At 31.1% G+C, this 24,143-nt stretch overlaps 1 protein-coding gene across 4 annotated transcripts in view; it reads left to right on the forward strand.

Moving 5' to 3' along the window:
* The window catches only part of LOC124354043 (protein tweety), a 178,124-nt gene that overhangs the window by 149,120 nt on the left and 4,861 nt on the right, over nucleotides 1–24,143 (forward strand). For 3 of the 4 annotated variants that reach the window (XM_046804202.1, XM_046804203.1, XM_046804204.1), the window contains 7 exons: nucleotides 989–1,227; nucleotides 6,400–6,495; nucleotides 6,751–6,823; nucleotides 9,161–9,379; nucleotides 12,122–12,261; nucleotides 17,700–17,801; nucleotides 19,796–19,888. In XM_046804202.1, the coding sequence (XP_046660158.1) occupies nucleotides 989–1,227; nucleotides 6,400–6,495; nucleotides 6,751–6,823; nucleotides 9,161–9,379; nucleotides 12,122–12,261; nucleotides 17,700–17,801; nucleotides 19,796–19,888 (962 nt within the window). Of the gene's footprint in view, nucleotides 1–988; nucleotides 1,228–6,399; nucleotides 6,496–6,750; nucleotides 6,824–9,160; nucleotides 9,380–12,121; nucleotides 12,262–17,699; nucleotides 17,802–17,953; nucleotides 18,022–19,795; nucleotides 19,938–24,143 lie in introns of those variants that run through there. The other variant, XM_046804205.1, reaches the window with a different exon arrangement.

Consider the following 24,143-nt stretch of genomic DNA (forward strand, 5'->3'; position numbering starts at 1 on the left):
CTGTGCTGTGGATTTAGAAATAGGAGCTCTATCAGGAAAAGTAGCATTGAATAAATATGTTCTGCAAACGTTCTTACATTATCACCCCAGCCGCGCATCATTAAGAGTGTATTTCTTTCACGCTCACTAAGCGACATCTCTTAAAACTTATAACTTATAGTAACAGGATATGGCAAAAAGTACTGTAACTTGAGTGGAACTGATAAGTGAACTGATAGACAGATAACAGCCATTATGGGGAAGTCTAGTGGATGGGAAACCCTGACCTAGAGGCACTGCTTTAACTTTTCATTGTACTTCTTATAGCAGCAGGTTTTTCTGATTACACGTAGCACATTGTCAGACGGGTGAAATGAAACATTTTGAACATCTACTTTTAAATGAGTTCACTAAGTATTCCCCTTAACTTCTAACAGCTACATTATTAGTTATTTCTTATGTAATAATAGCGTTAAACATTTTTTAATCTTTGAACAGCGATTTCTTCCGACTGGATCAACCTTTTGAAGTCCGGTTTGCGACATTGTTTTCAGTTTAAGTAGACATTTAAAATGATGTACAACTCAACATAGGCTGTCATGAAAGATTTTGTTATAACCCCCGACGGGCCGTCCCCCAAAGGTAAAATCCGACCACTATATACACAGAAAAGTAGCTTACAATTTCCAGTAACGGTATAACAAATTTGGTTGCGATATCTCTTGTCGTTTAAAAGTTATAAAGTCGTCCTAAGACTTAATGGTCACCCTGTATATTAGTTAGTAATCAATTAAGAAGTAATCATTAAATGTTTTAAGATGCTATTGGAACAAATTAATTTCATGCTTTTCTGTGAATTAAAAATGTTTAAATTAAATATTTTTCCTTTTGCCCCACTTGTTTTGTGTTGTTAGTGTTCTTTGGGTCAGTACTGAAAGAGTATTTCTGGCTCAAAAATGTTCTTTGATAGGTAAGTTCTGTATTTTAAATATATATATTTGCCTGGCAGACGGGTGCGATAGAATCAACGCTGAAGTTGAAGGTAACTCCACTGCTTACCGAGCTGGGAGATGTGTTTGACGATCCTGTGGCCAACCAGACAGCACGTGCCATGCTCTTAGCAGCCCTGGCTGCCATGACAGGCAACACAACATCTGCGCACAATAGCCTGCAAGACATCATGCGGCCACTGCGGGGCGTGTCACTGTCCAACACAATTACTGCGGTGCACATCGCAGAGGCTATCAGGTACAGCAGTAAACTAATTATCTCCTCGCAAATCAGGAACAGCTTTTGAATTTTGTTTGTTTATTTGTTTAGTCTGACACTGATACTTTTTAACATTTTCAGTTCCAGAAATGATTTCTTTTGTAACAAGATTGAGTAAAAAATTCATATGCTTGCACTTAAAAAAAATCTGACCGTTAAAAAGCAATGCTCATTCTGTTTCAATTTTATGTTTGATAGTTTTTATTGAGCTATTAAAAAAGTCTTCTCTGATTATATAATAGTTTTAACTTTAAAAATTACTTTTGTCTGTACATAATAAACATTTAAACATCTATAAAAATAATCTTTATAAAATATTACACAACCAGAATTTTGCACCAGATACATATTTATGACAATCCTGTACACCTGTATCATCTGCACTTCAGGTAAAAAATTAAAAAATTAAAATCAAATGTTGATAAATAATTACAGAAACTAAACTAACCATGAAGGAGATAAAAATGCAGACAGCTGAGCTGGCTGACTCAAGCGACAGATTCACAGCCTCTCATTGTTTGTATTATGATTTGAATGCAATCTATCACATGTTTTTCTAGAGAGAGAGAGAGAGAGAGTATTAATTCATTCATTAAATTCAGAAAACTAACTGCGAAGTAGAAATAACAGAAGTCCTTAACAGTAAATACATGGGTGCTATCATTATCAAATTAACATATTTCAAGAGAAATACTTCCACTTTTAACATTGTTAATCCAGTCCAAGGCTTTTTATTTATATATGTACTAGCAGTTATCTGCTGTTTTGCGCACAATTTCTTAGGTTTCACACTTCTGGTTTGAGTGAATTATATGTCCAACGTCAGTGTTAAGTTTGCCTTCTTCTCACAATCAAGAAAATATCTTAAAAAGTGTTTATCTGTGGACTTTTCAATTCACTCCGGTCTTAGTATCTTTTGTTTCAAAGTTGATTTTGCCTTTCCCCCAGTTAATAAAATATATTTACATACACAGCTCTGAGAAAAATACTTTTGTTAAAAGATAGGTTTCATAACAGTCTTTAAATGTATAGTAAAAGTTAGACTACGTTGTCTCTTAAATCTGCACTTCTAGCAGTTACCCACTGCTTTGCACGCAATTTTGTAGGTGTTGCACACGTATGACCACTGCTGGTTCAAGTGAATTATATTTCTGAGACCAATGTTAAATTTCCCATGATCAAAAAAATGCATCAAAAAGTTTATAATTATGGCCATTGCAATTTACTTCATTCTTAGTATGTATCGTTCCATAGTTGATTTTGTTTTTATTCGCGATCAAGAAAATATATATTACAGATCAGAGACTCCTACTTCTATCAAAAGAGAACTTAGATGGGTTTATATCAGTCATTCTATTTTTTAGTTTTTTAAAGTTTTTTATCTTTTAGAACATGTAGAGCTCGAATTGGTACATTAGTTCAAAAGCATAGTCCAGCGAAATTGAATCTAGCTTAGTTCTTGTCAACTGCTTCAAAGGGAGTTTTCAGAGTTAAATTCTTGTGTTTTAGAACATTTTCTCAGGTAGATTAGGACTCACCTAATTGCTGAAATCTGAAATCTCATTTAATTAATATTACACAGCTTTAGAGACCAAGTTTGGATTTTTCGCTACTTTAAAGATCAATGAGGCGTAGCCTGGAGGCAAGAATAGGCATATATCCATCCCAGGAACCTTATGAATGTCCATGTAATTAATATTACACAGCTTTAGAGACCAAGTTGGGATTTTTTGCTACTTTAAAGATCAATGGGGCGTAGCCTGGAGGGAATTTTGAAATAAGAATAGGCATATATCCATCCCAGGAACCTTATGAATGTCCATGTCCATGTAATTAATATTACACAGCTTTAGAGACCAAGTTGGGATTTTTCGCTACTTTAAAGATCAATGGGGCGTAGCCTGGAGGGAATTTTGAAATAAAAATAGGCATATATCCATCCCAGGAACTTTATGAATGTCCAAAACAAAACAAACAATCAAAGGCACTTTCGAATTTTTAATATTATAAGAATTAGGATAGGATTGCACTTTATAATGAATTTATAAATTCTGATATAACTGTTAGGGTTATTGTGGAAATACCATTGTGATAGAAGGAATAGTTACAAACTGGGTAAAAACTAAGAATTTGTCTATGATTAATGGGAAATTCCTTGTAAAAAATTCAATTGTATGAATTTCTTCCATGAACAAACTAATATGGGTCTTATTAATTTTTTTGGGGCGAAAAGAAATTATATTTGGAGGGAAAGGAAAAATACTCTTTTTTATTAGGCTGATTGTAAATCCTGAATCACCTTTACAGTAACAAATCTTTATGCTTATAGAGGTGGTTTGTTAAAATTTTGAAGTGTTTAAGAAATAACAAAATGGTATAATGCTAAGAAAACTTTTATATTTTATTCAAAAAATTTTCTAATGGGTTTTATGGTTTTTATTAATACAAAGTTTCATTGTTTAAATACTTTTGAATAAAGAGAGAAGTCCTTTAATTTTAAACTCCATGTTGTGGTTTACAGAACTAGAATTGCTTTTTTAATTACATCTTAAATTCGATTAAATTCTTCCGCAATTTTGATGGTTGAGAACATAACTTTTTCACTATATTCTAATGAGAAGTTCTTTAATAGGTTTAAATTTAAAAAATATTTTTCTACTGGATTAAACAAAACTCATGTTATACATTTAATGACTTTAGATACTGTTTGGTATGTGCTTCATAATATGTTTGTCAGGAAATAAATACAAGGCTAACATTATTAAAACAATTATGAATATCAGTGATTTAGTTCACAGCTATCTCCTTATAAATTAGGAAAAAATATAAACTGTTATGAAGAAGTAAGCTGTTTCATACGGTTAGTGGATGTTAAAACCAAACTGGTTTGAAAGTTGGTCAGTGGATTCAGAATAATTATTTAAGCATCAAGTGTCTTTTAGTAATCAGCTGTTTCAAACTAAACAAACACTCTTGTAAGATTAATATGGGAGCTTTGGAAGCCTTTTGGGCAGAGCCTGTTAGGCTGTTTTACCTATAAATTTACAAAAGGCACATCCAGAGAGTAACTTCTTTCGATTGATATCAAATTTGTATATAAAAAATTAGTTTTAGATAACTAATGTAGCTGTGGGAGTGCTGATGGCCAAGCGGTTTAAGTGGTTGGACTTTGGGTCTGAGTTAGAGATAGCTCAGGTTCAAATCCTGTCTGTGACCGCTGCACTTTTTATCAGTACAATCACCCTCGTACTGTATCGACTCTCCCCCTTATTCTGTTTGATAAGATCCTCACACAGGCCAGTGGCCCATGAGGACGGACAGAATAAGGCTTAAAAGGGGATCGGCCTCTCCTTAAAAAAAAAAAAAAAAACTAAAATCATCATTGTACAAAAATGAAGAAATTTGTTTAATAATATAGATGATCAACAGGAACACAACATTGGGAGTGTTGATGTAAGCAGTTGAAGTTGGGTTATGAATAAAAAATGCATACCGTCAGGGACAGACTATACAGCCATGCCTTGAGGGACAACCTCCTCTCCCTGTCCCACCCTCTAGTGTTTGTCAATACTTGCTCATGTTTCATGCAGTGCTGTCTGGTTTCTTGTGTCCATTTCGGCCATTCTGTGTATTTGTCAAGCACATTGTCAATTCTTTGTTGTGCAGACTAAAACTTTGCACAAGAGTCTTAGTCAGAACCACCCTCTAGTGTTTGTCATACTTGCTTATGTTTCATGCACTGCTGTTATCTCCATGTCAGACATATTGTCAACCCTTTGTTGTGCAGACCATTGTGCACAGAGAGTCTTACTTAAAACTACCCTCTAGTTATTGTTTGTCAATACTTGTTCATGTTTCATGCACTGCTATCTGGTTGCTTATCTCCACGTCAGACATATTGTCAACCCTTTGTTGTGCAGAAAAAACATTGTACACACAGAGTCTTAGCTAAAACTACCCTCAGTTAGTGTTTGTCAATACTTGCTCGTGTTTCATGCCCTGCTGTCTGGTTTCTTGTGTCCATGTCAAGCACATTGTCAACCCTTTGTTGTGCAGACAAAGCATAAAGAGTCTTAACCAGAACCACTCTCTTGTTGAACACGAATAGTGAAATTTTACTTACACAAAATAGAAAATGTTTGTTTATTAACTTAATCTTGGTTGGTTCACGTTTTGTTATTGTTTGAGATTACTGAAATAGAAATTGGTTGAAGACTTGGCTCATTGGTTTTTGCTTACAACTTGAAAAGTCTGTGTTCAAGTTTAGTATAAAACTTTCTTGTAGATTTGTATCACTAATGCTTTTACTATATAGTTTTGCCATAACTAATATTGAATTGGATTTTCATTGATATGAATCTGTTCACTTTTATTTTTGACTTTAAATTCTAAAGTGTAATAATCAAAGTCAATTTTTAAATAGTTTTCCTTTTGTTTCTTTATTCATTGAAGTATAAAATTACAGTAATTAATTTTGGAGAAAATTATTCACTGAGATTATTCATATTGTTATAAGAATAATTCTATATACACAACCCAAACACTAATTTGAGATTTAGGAAAAATCAACACAGAAAATTAGGCATCTTTTGGTAAAAATATTGAGTTTTAAAACCAACAATAAATTCTTTTTTTAGAATAATACAAATTTAGATAGTCATATATTCAACTAATTTCTTTGTCATGTGATTTTGTCTTATTTTCAGTTTCAAAGAGCAGTTTAACATACAACTAATGTGTACTATAATATAATATTTAAAATTATATGTGATTTAGAGTATGTACAGTATGTGTATATTATTTAGTAGGGGTTTACTCAATGACAAATAAGTGTAAAAACCCACTGTCTTTAAAGGAAGATTTTAGTTAGTTAAACCTACAATATTATGGGCTTTAACTATCTTTAGATGTTAATAAAGATATTTTAGAGCTAAAAGTATTGTATGCAATTATGTGCCATCTCAATTCTTGAACGTTTTATTACAGGTCTTGATTAATATTTATGTAATTCATTTTTTAAATCTCACCTTGTTAAAAATATAAAATATTTGGTGTTTAGAGTAAACCAATAATTGTTTATTTTAATTTTTATTATTTCTGAAGAGGTTAGTTAACTGAATGGTGACTTAAGTTTGTTTGTCACTGTTTTAGGTGGCCAGTCACTATGGCGGTGCTCAGCATACTGTTGGTGTTTTGTGTTGTGCTGCTCGTCGGAGTGGCAAGGCACTCTAGATGTGCCCTTATCACGTTAGTACTTTGTTCTCTTTCTTACCAAAATTATTATTTTTGAATGAATTATGACTAAAATACATGTTAAAACTGATTCTCCTGGGAAAGTGTTATTTTTATTTTGAAAAATATTTAATATTTTTATGAACCAATAATGTTTTTGGAGTTTAGAAATGCATATATTATAAAGTATATTCATTGAGAATCTCTTCCTCTTCTCCCATTTCAAGTATTATGAATAACGCATAATCGTATAATAATGGTGTTTTTCAGGTTTTCTGTGTTTGGATTATTTGCAGTGATTATCTCATGGCTGCTAGCTTCAATATATTTAACAGCATCAGTGGTATGTTAAAAATTACTTATCCAACTAGTAATTTCAGGATATATAAAACTCTATGTTAAAATTTTAAAATTTTATTGTTATTGTTCATTTTTATACACGAACAACTAGTTGTACATTTTTAATGATACTTTGTGTTCCTTGAATAACATATATATAAATGAAAAAATAACTATGGACATTTACAGATTTATGTAAAAACACATAAAAAAAAGAAAAAAACATTCAAAATTTATAAAAGTAATTTTATTGTTATATTTATTATTCAAATTATTATTTTATTCAAATTTTTGAAGCTCTGAACTTGAATAACATAAATATGACGGTTTTGCTACAGTATTATAACATAATTTAAAAACCTTTCAAATTGATGTTTTTGCATAGCTTTTAAAGAGTTTTCATAACCTCGGTTAACAGGAGTAGCCAATCAAAATTTCAATTTTATTAAGTATTCTGTTCGCTCTCCTAATAAAAAATATATATGGTTTTATGGGATGCAAATAAAAAATAACTATATGTTTTTATTAATGTCAATTTGTGGTATTATTTGTGTAGTTGTGGTTCAAATTGTTATCTATGATTGTAAAAGAATTTTGTTTCTGTAAGTTCAAAGCTAATTTTTATTATAACCAAATTATAAAAGGTAAAAGAAAAAAGTGTAAAACAGGACATTTTACTTAAAATTAGTGTAATCATTGATACAAATAAAAAAGAACTATTTACAAAACTATTTATTCCAAATTAATTTTAATTTTGTTGTAAAATGTAACTAAACTTTTCAGTTTAATTACATTTTACTATAAAACAAGGTAAATATTTCAAACTAATCATAACACTACCACACAATGAAGAATAATAAAGAGATACGTACTAGACACGCCTGCAAGCACGCGCCTGTGACAACCACGCCACAGATATGTTTGGTTATGGCTCTGTAGGAGACACAGAACTGACGAGCAGACGGTCAGAGTTAGACAAAGGGCGCTCCCGTCCCCCTGCTACTGAGTTAAAGTCGTTTATAAATACTTCCTTGGCAACCGCAATAAGTGTGCCCAGGCATTTTGGAAGGCCTTTTGTGAACTCCAAGAGACATTACCTATAATATTGGATATAACTGCATTTGGCGTTTTGGTCAAAGTCTGTCATTCTAATATATCCGTCTACGGCGTGGGAAGAGTTAATATACCCTAAAAACTTTGCTGATAGTAAAGTATATTCTTTCTGTTTTTATCAAAAAGTTCATAAAGTGAATCTCCACTAAACAGACAAAATATCTCATATTGCCAGAAAGTCTGTGGTACTCTCTATTTAGCTGTTCCTTACTGATTGATCAAGTTGGCAGGACATATATCAGTTTATGTACGAGGTATGGCTATTAAATAACGGGACTGATATTGTAAAAAAATTTATTTTCATTTTAAACATAATTACTTATTATCACCTTCAATATACACCCCTTCTCTATCCCTGCAACGCTCCATGCGAATTTTCCATTGTTGGAAACAATGCCAAAAGTCATCTTCTGTCAACTCTTTCAGGAGTCTTGCCGCTTTTTCTTGAACAACTTCTACGGATTCAAATCTCGTACCTTTCAATGCAGATTTCACCTTAGGGAAAAGAAAAAAGTCGCATGGTGCTAGGTCTGGCGAGTAAGGTGGATGTTCTAACACTGGGATGCTGTACTTGGTCAGGAACCGCTTGACAGATAACGCGGAATGAGCTGGCGCATTGTCTTGGTGCAAAATTTATGATTTGTCCTTCCACATTTCGGGTCGTTTTTTTCTTACTCTTTCACGTAGTTTATTAAGTACCTCAAGATAGTAATGTTGATTAATTGTTTGACCTTCAGGAACCCAGTGAAGGTGCACAATCCCACGAATGTGAAAACGCTTAAACCCTTCAAAAACACGAGTCCGCGATAAACATTCACTGACATACACTTCTTTTAGTAAATTATAGGTTTCGGTAGAGGTTTTTCCAAGTTTAACGTGAAATTTAATAACAATTCGTTGCTCTATTATTACGCTAACCATTTTTCCGGCAAAACAAAATAACAACACTTACATAAATGAAGGTTATGACACAACGATGTTGTTTACAGAAACGAGACTAACTGCATTCTGATGAGGAAGTCTCAAACTACACAGCTGTTGGTCATTGTTGGTTGGCGCATGCACACTCGTTCCACTGCAGCGTCAGTCCCATTATTTAATAGCCATACCTCGTATTATTATGATATATTAAAATTATAGTTCAACAAACATAAAGAACTATTCAATAATTGTATGTGTACAAGGTAGCGTATTGATCAGTTATTATAACAATTAACATGTGTTACAGGCAATAGGCGACCTGTGCAACAACCCGAATGCATTTGTCGAACACGAGTCGCCATCGTCACTGCAGACCGATATCCTCGAGTACTACACTACTTGTGAGACAAGGCGTAGCAACCCATTCAGTGTCGTTGTACGTAAGGGAACATCGGCTATTGACGCTGTCTTCTACAGCCTCAGCGCAGTCTCTAAACTGAGCAAACAGCTCTACCCGCCTGCACAGGTATATTCATAAAAATGTTTGATAAGTTAATTTGATTATATACATAAAAAATAGATTATGACGAAACATATAACAATAAACTGGTGTTATTTAATATATAATAATTAAAGATGGAGCAAATCCTTATATGCAACCTGACCATCCGTCCCGATTTTTTCAAAACAGTTCCGGTTTTTGAGGTTGAGGTTTTGAGTCCTGGATTCTTTAGTGCATCATTCGAGACAGTAATTTGTTTCAGAATTAAATACGAGATGATCGTATGTACCAAATTTAACAGTGAATCAGCGGGAAATTATAACTGAAAAGAAATGGAGAAAAACAAGTCACAGCATTTTATTGAGAACAAAATACCAATATGAAAGCCAATTCTCTGTTAAATCACATATGCATTCAGGTGAAAAAAACTCAGAAAACAATACAGGATATATAAATTAATGGTTTAGCAGATCCAATAGAGCAATCAACATTACCGCAGGTGGCATAAGGCGCACTCCTGTTTAACTGCAGCTATTACTAGTTAAAAGGTTGAGCTATTTAAACAATGTTTTGTTTCTGACATTTGCTATCATTGATACAAAAAATCAATTAAGTTAAATTTCAAGATGTGTATCTGATCTCTTCCTCAAGTGGAAAACTAACTTAAAACAGTTACAATCTGGTTTAAAATAAACAATTCATACCCCAAAGCATTGTGACACACATAGGTCATGCATCGCAACAAACATGTGTTGTGTCAACTCCATGCATACTATTTCTAAAATTTACATTTAATAAAACTTGTCACTAATTTCAGTAGAGTTCCAGTGAAAAACGATAACATTTTTGAACATGTTTTCTTGTATACATTTGTTTTATACCTCTTCCTGAACAATTTTACATATGATGTATATTGTAACCATAATTACCTAGTTCAATTTTCTGAGTTCATATCATGAGCTGTTTAATAAGTATCATGCTAGAATTTCAAATTCATTAATTTCCAGGTTTTTTTAAGATCAGACAAACCAATAATAAAAATTCTAACAATAAAAGGAAACTACACATATTTTTTAAGGTAAAATTTGATGTCAAAACCCTGAAAGAGTATTAAAAAAAATCTTTTGATATTATATTTTCCTGCTTTTTAACTTTCACTAAAGGGAGGGGAAGATTTATTGAAAAAAGCAGTTTACGGAGACAGTTGTAACTAAAGTTTTACTATAGGAACATCTATAATATTTTTATTTTGAAAGCCTACAACTATATCTACAAAATGTGTATCATTGGGTTTTAAAACAACATCACATTAAAAAATATATAAAATAAGTTCACCAAATTTACTTTTTAATACTAGTTTTTTTATAAAAAATTGTTTAAAAATACTTCTAAGGGTTTTTTTTAAACCCATGCTACAATCTCTAGATACCGGTAATCTTATAAGTTTTCAAATTAAAAAAAAACCATGGCTCTAACTAGCAAAACTTCATTAATCACTGTTCCCTGTGTTACAAACATTGAAATATACAATTTTAAATAAACGGTCTTTAAAGTAATACAGAGTTGTAACACTCTAGTAGCACTTATTTAATTTATAAATAAAACAACACACACACACATACACAGCAAATAACATGTACACAGTAGTTTCTTTACAGATTACAAGTGCTACTAGAGTGTTTATAAAGTACAGTAGTAAAATTGTCAATGATAAATTTATTAATGCTACAGTAGAATTCTATGCCTAATATTTTTAATATGTCTGAAACTGTATATATATATATATATATATATATATATATATATATATATATATATATATATATATATATATATATTGAGAACAGTTTCGGACATATTAAAAATGTTTTGCATAGAATTCTATTGTAGCATTAATAAATTTATCATTGACAATTTTACTACTATACTTTACCTTACTATACAGTTTGCAATCACCAATTAAGTCTTCATATTGAGTCCAAATAAGTACAGTATAAATATGAAACATTAATACCTGTGTTAGTGAACTATGTCATTCATACACAGTATGTCATTCAGGCTTTAGCAGTATACGCTTTTATATTATAATAATTAAAAAGAATAATTTTGATATACATTGTAGTCTTATGAAATTTACAAGTAATTAAAATAGTGTATTCAAATTTGTGTATCCTGCTAAATTTCAAAGGAATGTAAATATTATATGCTTTGTCCAAGTAAAATGATTCAGTTTTATGTACTTTATCTTTTCAATTTTGATGTTAATCAATATTTTTAATCAATGTACAGTGTAGTTTATGTATTATTATCGTGATGTAGGGCTTTATTGTCAAGTTTTTTTTTAGTTTCATTGCTTTTATTTAATTTGTATATATAAATTTTTACTATATTCTTTATATTTTCTCTAAATAAAAATTACTATATGTTTGTTTTTTGTAAAATATTACAATAATTGTGTTCAACTAGTGTTAATTTTATATATGAACACATAGAATGTCAAAATTAAATTTTTTCAGTGAAATTATGATTTTACCATTTTTTGACTGTAAATTAACAATAAAGAGTGAAAAAAAATATTTGTCATTTTTTTACCTCTTATGTTATAAGAATTATAAAAAAAATTGGTTTTGGTATGTGGGAATTTTTTTATTTTTAAGGTGTATGGCTCTTAGGAGTAGTTTTGGTTATTTATTTGTGGCTCGCTAAGGGTTAAGGACATCATTCTTCTGTGAGTTGTTGTACATAACATGTTTTGGCATGTTGCAGCTCCATCCGCAGTTGGATGTACTGACCACTGAGGTCAACTTAGCCATGAAACTCATCTCTGGACTCGCTGCACTCTTGGACTGTCCTCCAATACACCGAGAGTACATGCATGCACTGCATGCTATCTGTGATCTGGGCCTGTGAGTATCTTACCCATCCTTGTGGCAAATCTGTGTTATATTTTTAAATTCTTTTGTAATTTCTGCGATTCAAACTTTCTGTTATAGAGTCAAAGCCTTACCTAGGGTACAGTGAAGACTAATCTTTTCATCAGATCTCAGCCTTTTTATGTGTTTCTTAATTCAGAACGGTGTTTATTTCCAAAGTGCACAACATATCCTTGAAGCACTTAGCAGTAGGCTACCTCTTAGAAGATGTGGAGTTTTGCTAAACATGTAGTATTGACCAGTACAGTTTTCTTAATCCTCGTGATAGTTTATAATTTACATACTATTTATATAATTATTTAATATACTTTTCTTCATAAAGTGATATTGGTTAAATGAATTTCTTTCTTGGAGTTTAACTATTTTTAAGTATGGTTAATCAGACAAGAAAACAAAACCATTTCAAGTAAAGCTTGTGTGTGTGTGTGTGTGTGTGTGTGTGTGTGTGTGTGTGTGTGTGTGTGTGTGTGTGTTTTATGAAATTTTTATTTTACCACATATGATAAATATCTTTTTTTCAAGTTAATTTTAAAGCCCTAAGTAAAGTCCTGCAATATAGAATTAGTGAGAAGGCAAATAAATAATAAATTTGTATTGTACTGACATATATTTTTGTCAGTATTGTTATATCCAATATGTATATAAATGGAAATATATAAACGTTTTAGAATTGTAATATCTGTTGTATTACAAATATATGACATATTTTATTTACTAAAACCAGCTGCCTTTTAACATTTTATTTTTTACTAACAGTTATCCGCGGCTTCGCACACAATTTTGTAGGTTTTGTACTTGCATAAACACTTTTAGTTTGAGTGAATTATATTTTCGATACCAATGTTGAGTTTGTCTTCTTCCCACATAGAAAATGTGTGGGAAAAAATCTGAAAACTTCTATGAAAACTTTTAACATAAAAAATATGTTGAAAAGTGTATAGTTATGGTCTTAAGGTCGTTGTAATTTTCTTCAATGTTAGTTTTTTTGGTTTCATAGCTGATTTTGTCTCTTTCCCGATCAAGAAAAAAAACTATATATATACAGCTCTAAGAAGCCTACTTTTGGCAAAAGAAAACTAATTTAGGTTTTATAACAGTCTTTAAATGTAAACTAAAACTTAGACTAAATTGTCTCTTATATCAGCAATGCTAGCAGTTGTCCGCTCCTTTCTACATCATTTAGTAGGCGTTCCACGTTTATGACCGCTGCTGGTTGGAGTGAATTATATTTCCAACGCCAATGTTGAGTTTGCCTTGTTGATCAAGAAAATGCCATGATCAAGTACAATTATTAACAATGACACTATGCATGGGGGTTCTTATAATTTTTGTCACTTACTGCCAAAGCCTGTGATGCAGTGGTATAATTATGGGGAGATTAGAGGGATAGAAACTCCCAATAACTCTAAAAATACAAAAATGTTAGTATAAGACCAATCCAATGTGGAAATGAAATGAAATGAAAAATGTCTTCATTCAGATTTATGAAAAATGTGTTTTAGATACAACACTTAACCCTTCGTACGCTGAAAGCAAGTTGTATAAAATTGCTCTAATGCTCAATAAAAATAAAAAAAAAATTTTTAATTTTTTCAAAGTTATATATTTTTTTAAGTTTATTGGTCTTGCAACTGATGAAAACACATGATAGTTTTTGTATTGCTTTTATTTTATTTACATATGAGTACATATACATGTAAATATACACGCAATATATAAAGTTCAAAAAACTTTTCTGAAAGTAGCAAAAGTTAGCACAAGAGTAATTCATATTATTTATACAAAATTAGTAGATAATGAAGGGAACAAATCCACAAATATGGAATATATAAAGAACACAAAATGGTACACAAATAAAAAAGGCACACTAATATTGAACTTGTATGTGGTAAATCTCAAAACACTCATCTGGGTGCAGGGCAGGCTTGGCCTCACATGTTTTACATAGATATATAGTTTATCACATTATCGATATGGATAACCGACAGACAGCTAAAGCAGTATAGCAGGTTATAAACAATAAACAACAATACACAGCGGCCGCCAACAGCTGACTGTCACGCGTGAGTATTTCCGCTTAAGAGCGTATCACTTACTCACTGGCGATGGCGCGGACTGTCAAAGCAAACAAAAGCTTCCGTTGTGATTGGTCCCAGCTGTTTTGATGAGTCGTATTAGAACACCAAATATTCACTCTCAAGCATTTTGGCGGCAATTTGTAGAAAACTAACATAAATATATTGCGTTGTCAGAGGATTCCGCGATCTATTCCGCTTAGAACGTTTCGAGTTAGATTTACTCGGCGTAATATTCCGCTTACAGCGTACGAAGGGTTACATGTTTTGTTTTAAATTATGCCTATCTAATTTATTTAGGTTTAAACTTATTATCCAGATGTATTTCACAGACTGGTGTGCTGTGCTCTTCAATGATATCCATTCCTCCTTGGTTGTGCCATTGCAGCGAAGGCCACACACAAATTCACACTACTATATTACTTACAATAGGACTGATTTTGTGGCACTTTCAAACTATACTATTTAGAAAACTGTAATAGCAATCAGATGATAAATGCACTTGAGTGAGAACGTCAAATTACCAAGCAAGTAAAATTTGTGAGGTCTCATATTTTCTAGGATGTTTACAAGCCTTGAAAATTTAGAATTACATGCTTTGAATTTTCAGAAGTCGGGAAAAGGCCTTAATTATATTTGAATTATTTAGAATGTTTATTATGATAAGTATATCATAATTTTGTGCTGTATGTTATAGATATAGATTGTAATATGGGTCATTGGGCCCAATACTGAGGCCTTAAGTTATTCACATTCACAAGTATCTATGAAATCATGGTGACGTTTATGCGTAATTTATTATGCATTGTTAGACACAACCAAGCGAGTTATTTATTAATGTTAAATATTCTACTACCCATTTATAGTAATAGACTCGCCCTGCCTCCAGTTATTGCCAGTCAGAGTCCTCTAAGTTCCTGACAGAGGGTAGGCATTAACGCTTTGTGACTTGTTATTGTTAGTTAGTTTTTCTGTCCCTCACCAGGGTTATGTCTAACTGTTGCAGTGACAGAACCATTGGGTTGCAACCAAATTCATAAGTTCAGAGCAGTTACAGTTGTTAATTTGCAAAATTACACATCAACGTGGCATCTGATTATAGAACTTTGAGTTCAGTGAAGTCTGCATTGAACTCCAATTTTTATTGGCTTAGTGCTGCAAAGTCTGCCCCAGACTTCACATTAATTCCATGGGATATGCCAGGAGCCTCTTAAAAACTTCTCATTATTATTTTTCAGACTACAATCAACTCACACATTTATATTTAATAGACTCGCTATTTCTATTACATACAATCTTGATAGGAAGTCATCACTGATGCTTACAGCTTTATTCTGTCTCAGTCTGTCACAAAATTCAAACATGGTGTATGTGATTAAAAAGTCACCTCCCATTATCTCCTCCGGATATGCCCTTCACGTGACTCACGACTAGAAAAACATATGAAGCCCCTGTAGCTTGGTTCTGTGTAATTGTCCGATTACTTCCTCCTGCTTACACATGAAGCATGGCCAGGACTACGGATACATGGTGTTCCCAAGAAGAAAGTGTTTGTACATCTGAGTAGCATGTGTGTGTAAACTGGGGAGCTCAACATGTGAAAGGTATGTAAACCCAGAACCTGAGTGCCACTTGCGCTCACGTGATGCAGGGCCACTACGCTTCATCGCCACAAGTCTTGTTCAATTGTAGTTTTTTATGTTACTTAGTTTTTCTATTCATCACTTGGAGTGTGCCAAGGCAATCAGCTGCAGAACCATTAACAAGATCGTAACAGTTTTTTATTTAACAATTTTCCATTTGGTTTCTTACTAAGTTTGTATGAAAACAAATCAGGTATCTGTTTGGCATCCTAATGTACAAAATAATGCAAAAATTTGAAGTAATCCAGATTTACTTTATAACGAAAACAAACTCTGAAAGAAATGTTTTGTTTGTAAAATTAAAACCACTTATATTCCAAATATTTTCACATGTCAGTATTTGAGAGTGGAGAATTGTATTTACTTCTTCCATTTCTTTCAGCACAAACTTTTTATTTAATGATTTTATCTACCTACAAATAATTGAAATAAACTATTTTACTTCATTATTGGCAGTGATTTTTTTAAATGAATTATATGGATAACATGCTAATTTCAGGACGAGCAATACGTGTATAAATTGATGAATTTAAAAAAGAGAATGTGTAACATTCTATTGCAGCATTGAAATTATTACAAAGATTTATTTTATATTTTCCAAAGCCAATTTTACTTTTTCAAGCTTTTTTGCTGACCTAGGACAAGAAATTGCGGAGAAACCTCTCATTCTACTTAGTCCTGAAAGAATCCTTGTGCTCGCTTATGGAGTGAGATGATATTGGATATGTACCACGAAGAGGGAGAGTGGATCTCAGTCATTTTGCTTAGAAGAAGGGGAGGTTTATAGTCAACCTCTTCCAGCAAAATCAGGACAGTTATCCTGCATAATAAACTAAATTTATCGATCAACTCTTTCAACCCATATTTCAACATTTGCAATAAATGATGTGCCACTCTTGGACGGACATCTAAGGAGTTGCCACATGTAAATAAAACATCAGTTCTTGCTATACCTTGTGTGAGTTCAACTAAAAGGTATTAATCAGCCTGAACTGAACCCTCATAAGGGGCTTTTTCAAGTTTGAAATTTACATTTTTAGGGTATGAATATTAAATCACCTTGAACGTGCTTGAATATCTCAGGTTATGTGAGTGGATACCCAATTATTTGTTTCACAAAATATTTAATTTAATCTATAAAATGCAATGTACAATTTTTGTTTATTATTGTTTCTCTGCAGCTAACTGGAGTGAACATTTTCCCATTTTTATATTGTACATAAAAGATTGAAATAATCAATTAAAAAAATCAAATAAATAAATTTGTCTTAAATCCTTTACAGTAAACTTCAAATAGATGAAAATGTCAAAATAAAATGTGATAATTTCTGTCTGAAAAACAACCATTAAAGTGCTGTGCAACATAGCATTCTACTCAATTGTAGTCATGCACTGATTTGATTCACCAGGAAATAAATTCAACTTAAGGGTATACTTACATAAAAGAAATCTCTTTTATAATCTTCAGCCCTAATTTCTACTGTCAATTATATGCCATTGTAAACTTCTGAAAGTGATTTTTTCAACAGTTTCAAGTTTAAATTAATCTTGCTTGTCATAGTAAAATCAAGGACATTCATTTATTTACTTATTGAACTCAATTTACAAAACCAATTGATAAGAGTACTAAAATAAGTTAAACACATTAGAAAGTTAAGTCTTTGATTTTAATCTAAGTTTCTATTACTTTCAGGTTTGGCTTAACATTCATGCTTGCAGCCAGTGTGGGTGCTGGGTTTTTTTTCACCGTTCTGGTCTGGCTAGATTCACACACCTGGATTTACATTCGAAAGAAGTAAGTTCGAGTCACCTAACTTGTATTTTATATTGCTTTTTGGATTTAATACATATTTGCTTTGATTTAACACATTTTAATTATTTGATCAGAACAATTGCCTCAATTGCTTGCTGCACGTTACCTTATTGCACTGCTCTTTTCTTTTGCAGACCTCGAATAATTTTTTGGATTGACCCAGATCGTCCGAGTCTATTCCGAAGAAGATTTACTCGATGAAGTTTGTTTGCTTTGTATCTCTTCTGTGCACTAACATTGTATATAACACTCGGTTTTGTAACAATGTGTTGTTTGAGGATTTAAACCAAACCAAATAAAACAAAAGAGCTATTAATAAAGAAACCTCTGTGTCTAACAAAGAGCATGCATGTTCAGTTGATGACCTACCAAATATTTGAATATTTTTGTAACCTACCAAATGCAATTGAAAACAGTGCATTCTTTGTAAAGGTGATCTCAGGGTTTTGAGCAATATCCTGCCTTGGAATGTTCTTAGAAAAGAAAATCAATTGTATCAGTATGTTTTGCCAGTTATCGAAATAAGCTGTGGCCAAGGCTACCAAATCTTTTAAGTTTGATTCTGAAAATATCAGTTCCTGCCTTCAGGTTTGTTACATCAACACAATATTTTTTTTACAAGATTTCATATAGAAGCACAAACACGTATATGGACACTCTTATATAGGCTACATTTTAAATTAACTGCCTTTCTTTCTATTTAATTTTTCTTTTTCTTTTAATAAAATTAAAATTTGCTCGTAGACCTTGTTTTAATGTACAGTGAATGCATGTACACAAAATGTTGAGATTTACTAACACATTTACTACTATTAAAGGTATAACACTATTTTATTACCATCTTCATAGTATTGTATTCAAGTCAATAAAAATAACAAAGATGGTATTGTAGTACAACATTATCTTTTGATGTATTTTTATAAAAATTGTATGTGAGCAATTATTTTAGTTTTCAACTTTAAAAACTCCTTCCCAATTTCCAACAAAACAATCATAATTCAATCACAACATTAATTCACTAATGGCAGATGATTTTGTTTGTGCCTATAACACCAAAATCCAGTGTGTGTGTGTGTGTGTGTGTGTGTGTGTGTGTGTGTGTGTGTGTGTGTGTGTGTGTTTAATTTTCTAAAAATTCCTGTTTGATGGTGTTGGAATGCTTGTTGTGTAAATTAAGAGAAAAAATTAACATTCATTTTAGTTAATTGGTTTTTAGTGATACAATTTAGTTATTTTGTACCTTTAAGAAATCATGACTTGTAATTAATATTAATTACTGATTATTAGTACTTTTGACTCTGTGATGCTGAAACTGATATTCAATATTCAGATTATTGGGAAATACATTGTAACTTGGCATGTGTGTGGAATTGTCTTTTTCAAGTCACAAAAGTTTTTAAAATAAAATGTTACTAAAACACGTTTTTATTAGGAAATACTAAAAAATATTATATCAGGACAAATAGTTACTGAAAAACTGCCCTTAATTATATGTAATGATAAACAGTACAACAAATACGGTTAGGAATGTTTTTAATTTAAGTAAAAATATATAATGTCATCCACTATTGTGGATAATTGTGTAACATAATTAACAAATACTAAATTGATAAACGTGCCTGAGAATTCTCACAGTGATGTCTGTATTGTTTTTTCATGTGTTGTTCAGCAACAACATATCCAAAATGCTGTTACTATATTAATTTGATTTACTAAATTAAATTGAATACTTAGTGAATAATAATAATAGATAAGAATATGGAAAGAGATGAAAAATATGCATTAAAAACTATTGCAGTTTGCACTTGTATTTTTAAATGAATGACATGCAACATATAGATTTGGCACTATAAAATGATTTTTGGAATGGAATGCACCTGTAAAATCTTCCAATAATTGTAATGTGTAAAATCCGCACAACTTCCTATGAATGTTCACTCCCCGATTTGCAACTGACGCTGCATGTTCTGTTACAGACGGGACTATCTACAAGTGGATGAACAAGATCCATTTCTGCCGCCGACAGCTGCGTCGCAGGCGATCGCAGCACGAACGCTTCGCAACCAAGGGTCGTTCACTACAACGTACTACTCGCATTATGAACACCACTTCCCCCCTCCACCTTACCCTGCCCCTCGGCCTGTAGCCACCTACGATCCTGATCATCCCCATCACTACACTCTGCATGAGCATGGCATGCGATAACACGACAATCTTTGGAACAGTTCCAATAAAATGTTCCAACACTTTCTTAAATCTTTAATATTAATTAAAATTTTATTGTATGTTGTAAATTTTTATACATTATCAAATGTTTTATTATTTTTTAATTTACCAATAATGAATTAAAATTTTAAGCTCTTAAGTTTTTAAAGCAATATATTTAAATCTTTATTAATACAATTTTTTGTAACTATTCATCATTTAAACAATTGATTGGAAATTTTTCATATCTTTTCAAAATTTTATTTGAACTGTCCACTGCTAATTTACCTACTCATTTCTATTCTGGTTTGGTTCAACTTTTGTTAATCATAGATGTTCCTGTAGTTAATTTTTCTGTTTTAAATATGAATGAATTATCACAGTTTTCCAATCATATGGAGAATTGAAATATTGTTACTACTTTATTTTGTAGTTTTTGTCCTTTAAAAGGCTACTACCAATTGTTTATATTACCACATTTGTTATCCAGTTTAATGTGTATCTCTGTGACTCAGTATTATGATCAAAGGTGATTATGATGAGTCGTTTTATTTTGTGTTTTATTGTAGTTTAATTTTATTGCATGTAAAGCTATAATTTCTGTTTTTTATTAAGTTACATACATCTCTTGGCAGTAAAAAAATTTGTTTAAAGTAATAAAATTACACAATATTGCTCATTTTTTAAATTAAATTTGTTTTAACTGATTGATTTGTTTATTACAAAAAAGTTCTAAGGTTTTAAAGTCTAGATTTATATTGTTATTGTTTCACGTTCTTCAAATTAAGCACCTTTAGAAAATGGACTTTGTATAATAAATAGTGAAAATAAAATATGTGAATAGATAGTTTATTGCAAGTGTTAAACCTGAAACCAGCTTTGTATTAAATTTATGATCTTAGTTTGTTGAATAAAAATAAATAAAGAATATGTGATAAAATTAGTATATAATATAAAATAAGTTTATGTAATAAAATTATATTTGTATTTATATTGTTCCTCTATCTATAATTTAAGTTACAGTAGAATACTACTACTCCTAAACTTCTGATAACCTGATTACACAGTTATAAAATAAATCAAAAAATTATATTATTTCAAAAAAAGCTTTGTGAGGGGCATTTTTAGTTTAAAACCTTGTTAAATTCTTGTATTTTTAATTAGTTCTTCAAAGAACTTTGGATCTGAATAGCAGAGAACTTGAACAAAGTGTCAGTAACTAGTTTTATAATTTACTGTTAAATGGTTTAAGTATGTTCTGCTTCTAATAAGTACATTTTTGTATTTGGAATGGGAAGCCTTAGCAAAAGATTGATGAATTGCAATGTGCTTGTAGTCAATGCATTGCTTGTCTATGTTTAGAACATTATTTCTGAAGCAAGTGTATTTTTATATGAAACCAACATCAATACTTTAATATTTCTAAAGTTTTCTGTTTAAAAATTAGGCTAAGCGCACTGAAGTTTTTCAGTTTATCAGGATATTGTGTTTTATAATGATGATGTGTCAGTAGTTGACGATTAGGGAGATAGCGATGCACTTGCTACCTGTACTACCAGTGCAATATGTCTTATTTTACAAAGTGTACTATCCATCCCTTACAAAATTTCCATGTGCAGATTATTGTTATTCTGTTACACAGCAACAGGAGTGTGTACATTGTATGTAAATAATGTATAATCTCATTATTTTTGTTTCTAAATTGTGTAAAAATGTAAAAAAATACATTGAAACGCTAAAAAAGGGTAAAATCTCATATATAGTAAGGCCAAAATGGGCAATTAATAAGCTTCATTGGGTTTCATATTTCCTACACGTAGTTAAAAAATCACATAAAAATGACCAGTTTTAAACATTCTGTAAGACTGTTTGAGGGATAAAAAAAATTAACAATAATGAACAACAAAGTTATATATAAAATATAGAACAATATGTTCTAATGTACAAATATATTTATATCTATAATGAATGAACTTGATAGCACTTTCTTTTTTTACGTCGTATTTGTCATTTCAGTTTAACACAAAGAACGAATAATACTCTTCTTATGTAGTTTGTATTAACAGTACTGCTACATTTATTTTCTTTTTCAAAATGATTTTAATACCAATCTCCTAATAGATTTAGTAATATGACCTTGAAACTTTTAATCATGTTTTATTTAATTTATTGTTTGGATAAAGTTAACAAAGAAATGTTTATGGTGAATCGTATTGTAATATAAAATGAAATTAAATTTAGGCTTAACCCTTTGAGTGCCGCAGCGTTTTGCTATATGGTATGCATAAAATGCAGAGCGAAAATGCCTAGTTCTGCAAGGGTCTGGTTAAAAATTCATAACAAATTTATTTATTGGTATAATGTCTTGGGTTTTTGTTTTTGTTTAGATAAATATATTTTCTTTATACATATAATACATTGATCACTTATTTAACGTTTTTATACAAATAAAAAAAAATCATTAACAAAAACTTTATGAGCAATAACATTTAGTTTTTTATTTTGACACAACTTAGTATTATTGAAATATTTTATTTTTTCACTTTTAGTTATTCTATCTTATACTCCATTTAATTCTTTACAAAAAGACATATAAACTTTTTTTATACTTATAAATAAAGTTTGGAAAATAAATATGAAAATATGAACCACTACAAAACTAGACATTTTCTAACTTAACCTAACACTCTGTGTATTGTCTACACTGATAATGCTTTAAAAATCTAATGCCTGCAATACTAGGTCATCATTGTCAGCAATGTTTTTTACGACTCATTGTTTATAAATATCACTGAACAAAAATAAAATCGATACAAACGTATTTAGTAAAGTACTAGATGCTTACGATCACCGTAACTCGCGGCTGTCATTGTTCTACTTACACACAGACTAGAACAACATACACAAACGAAATAATTTGAAGATACTAACACTACAAACCCATTTACACTTAAAAACTTTCAATATCATTTGTAAAATAAACGCGACTGACGCGCTCACTTTACAACCGCCGTAAAAATCAGAATCTAACCGAAATGCAACATAACCTACATCAAAAGTTACGTTGAAGCCTTTGGAATGCGTATGTATAGTCATAGAGCCAATTTAGATAAATACTATATAAAATATAAGCGTTACTGCAGAAGTCGCTAACAGCGATTCTGGCATTTCTTGCATATAATGCGGGATCGCTGACAGCGATGCTCCGGCACTCAAAGGGTTAATATAGTGAAAAATAAATTTCTATAATATTTTATGTGTAGTTAGCTAGCACACCACTTTGTTGATTTAGTTCTTTATATATTCCTACTACTGATCAACATCATAGATTATATTGTAGCTAAGCCAAAGTTTTTTTAATATTTAGGAGTAGATTTGTTTTGCATTGTATGGAGAACATTTTTGTCAATTTCAAATTACGAATACTGATATTATATATTGCTTTAAAAAAATTATATTCCTTGTAGCTTAGGCAAAGTCTGAAATCATGATATTTCTTTCATCATTTCAGTATTGTTAATTACTAATTAATTGATGATTTAGTAAATAATTGACATTTTAAACATGATTTTAATTTATAATATAAATTATTGTAGTTAGTGAAAATAATCAGTTAATTAATATAATAAACTATCCTACCCTCCAAAAGATAAGTATGAATAATTATCAATTCATAAGCTGATGTACCATATAAAAGAATGAACATAATATTTACTTTAAGATTGACATTTGATGCTTATACATTCATGATGCACTGGATAAATGGCTGATCACAACTATAGCTAGAGCAGTGGTACAATGATGACCCATCTGCTATTGGGTTAAGGTCCCTTGTTTGAACGCTACTATCGCGACTTGTTACATGTCATCGGAATCGATGATTGATTTAGTTACTCTTACGAAATTGGACACATTTATGCAATGTAGTGCAGCAAATTACAGCATTTGTTGCAGGGATACAATCAGTTTAATTCAATTCAGTAACCTTCAAATGATGGCTACAGAAAGGCATAAGAAATAAATTTTTATAAATAGCCTGTAAGAAAAATAACAGTGACGATATGACAAGAACTGCATGCATGATACAAAACAAAAAGTGTGTAAACAAGAGATTTCCGG

This window comes from Homalodisca vitripennis, chromosome 2 (assembly GCF_021130785.1).
Source record: "Homalodisca vitripennis isolate AUS2020 chromosome 2, UT_GWSS_2.1, whole genome shotgun sequence".
Lineage (NCBI taxonomy): Eukaryota > Metazoa > Arthropoda > Insecta > Hemiptera > Cicadellidae > Homalodisca > Homalodisca vitripennis.